At 33.4% G+C, this 1,811-nt stretch overlaps 1 protein-coding gene across 3 annotated transcripts in view; it reads left to right on the forward strand.

The window, feature by feature from the left end:
• GABRB1 (gamma-aminobutyric acid (GABA) A receptor, beta 1) overlaps positions 1-1,811 on the forward strand; it is a 313,268-nt gene that overhangs the window by 244,921 nt on the left and 66,536 nt on the right. For all 3 annotated transcript variants that reach the window (XM_012639911.1, XM_012639913.1, XM_012639912.1), the window contains one exon: positions 1,358-1,440. In XM_012639911.1, coding sequence (XP_012495365.1) covers positions 1,358-1,440 — 83 coding nt within the window. The remainder of the gene's footprint in view (positions 1-1,357; positions 1,441-1,811) is intronic.

The following is a 1,811-nucleotide window of genomic DNA, read 5'->3' on the forward strand; positions in this document are numbered from 1 at the left end:
GTTAAAGAATATAGTAAAGTAGTATAGTAAAGTAGGCTGATGAATTTTTAATATTTATTATGTTGTTTTATTTAGAGTGTTCGAAACACTATGCATACTATAAAAATAATGCAGCAGATCTGTATTTTTAGACAACCAGAAATATTCATGCTATATTGTTAGGTGAATAAAGTAACCCATATGATGATGGGAGCAGAAGCATAGTGTTTTTGTAAAACACTTCAAAAAATATATAATTAAACTTCAAAAGTCCTTTTGTTCTTGCCTAAGGTTTAAATAAGTTCAACTAAATTGACCAATGCCCTGTCTAGAAAAGGCTTCAAAGGGTATGTCAAAATGTTCACATCTGTGAACCTTCAAAAGGAAAGCCAAAGAGAAATTGGAAAGGGCTATTGTTTTAAGAAAAAGGAGACTATATTCCCATTAGTTTAGTACAAATCAATAACTCGCCATAGAAGCCTCAAAAAATGCTGCCATGTACATACAGAAAATCTTCATATATATATGTACAGTGTGTGTATATGTATGTAGATATCTATATGTACTCTGTATGTAGTGATATAAATGTATGTATACAGTATAGTGTAGTATAGTATATACTCTCCATAGATACATATATAAAAGAGTATATACTGTACTACAGTATATTCGGAGCACTTCCATTTGAAAAAAATAAAATAGAAAACAACACAAATACTCACCAAAGGATGATTAGGAAAATAAATTGTGGCATTTGCATACAACTGAACACTTTGTAGTAATTTTTTAAGACAGCTTATTATTTACTGATACAGAACCAAATCCAAGACACATTGTAAAAGAAAATAAGAAAGGTACAGAACAGCGTGTGTAGTAAGCTACTATCTAAGAGGTTTTCCCCCGAGAAGACATAGCTGTGCTTCTATTTGCATAGAGTATTTCTAGAAAATTTCAAATGTTGTAGCTCCTGGAAATTAAGGTAGAAAATAAACATTATTTAATTTCAATCTTTTAAATTCTTTAACTTATGATTACACTTATGGGGTAGGACCATTTAATTTTTTAAGCATTTTGTCAATTCCAAAGTAATATCAAACATTTGTAAAAGTGGACTAGCCGTATGAATTTTAGTTACTCTCAGAATCCACAGCAAAAGAAACCATCCCAGGCAAGAGCAAATGCAGGATAATAAAACCCAGGTAGATATCTCAAGTTAGGATTTTAGGGTTTCCATAAACACAAAAGCTAAATTGGGACTAGTAAACATGGTGTAAACTCTGGTCTTAAGATAGTGCTTCTTCCCTGGTAATACGCTACCTGGTGAAATGAAATGTCTTCATCTTTATGATGTTGTCTTTTTTCTCCCTCACTCTGGCAGGATCACAACCACAGCTGCATGTATGATGGATCTTCGAAGATATCCTCTGGATGAGCAAAACTGCACCCTGGAGATAGAAAGCTGTGAGTTACTTGAACAGGGGAATGAGAAAGAGGGATGCTTGCTTGACCCAATTAAATTCAACCTTTTGCTGAGCTAATTGGTATTAGAATATTTTTAACTGTACTCCCCCACCAATTTTTCAAGGTATTCATAGTCTAGTGACATTTTCCCCTATATTGGTGACTCAAGGGTCATTTCAATGAAGGTATCTTTTTGAACAATTAGGGGAAGTCCACTTATTTTCACTCCAACAGTATGTAACTCATGCTTTGTCCTTCTCAGAGTGGAGTTTCACCCAAAACTTCCCAATATCCAAGCTGCATTAATAAGACAGGAAAAACATTTCAACATGAAAAGACTTTGTGAGGTTGTTTTTGGTTCTATCATCTGT

Source organism: Propithecus coquereli, unplaced genomic scaffold, assembly GCF_000956105.1.
Source record: "Propithecus coquereli isolate 6110/MARCELLA unplaced genomic scaffold, Pcoq_1.0 Scaffold143, whole genome shotgun sequence".
NCBI classification, from domain to species: Eukaryota; Metazoa; Chordata; class Mammalia; order Primates; family Indriidae; genus Propithecus; species Propithecus coquereli.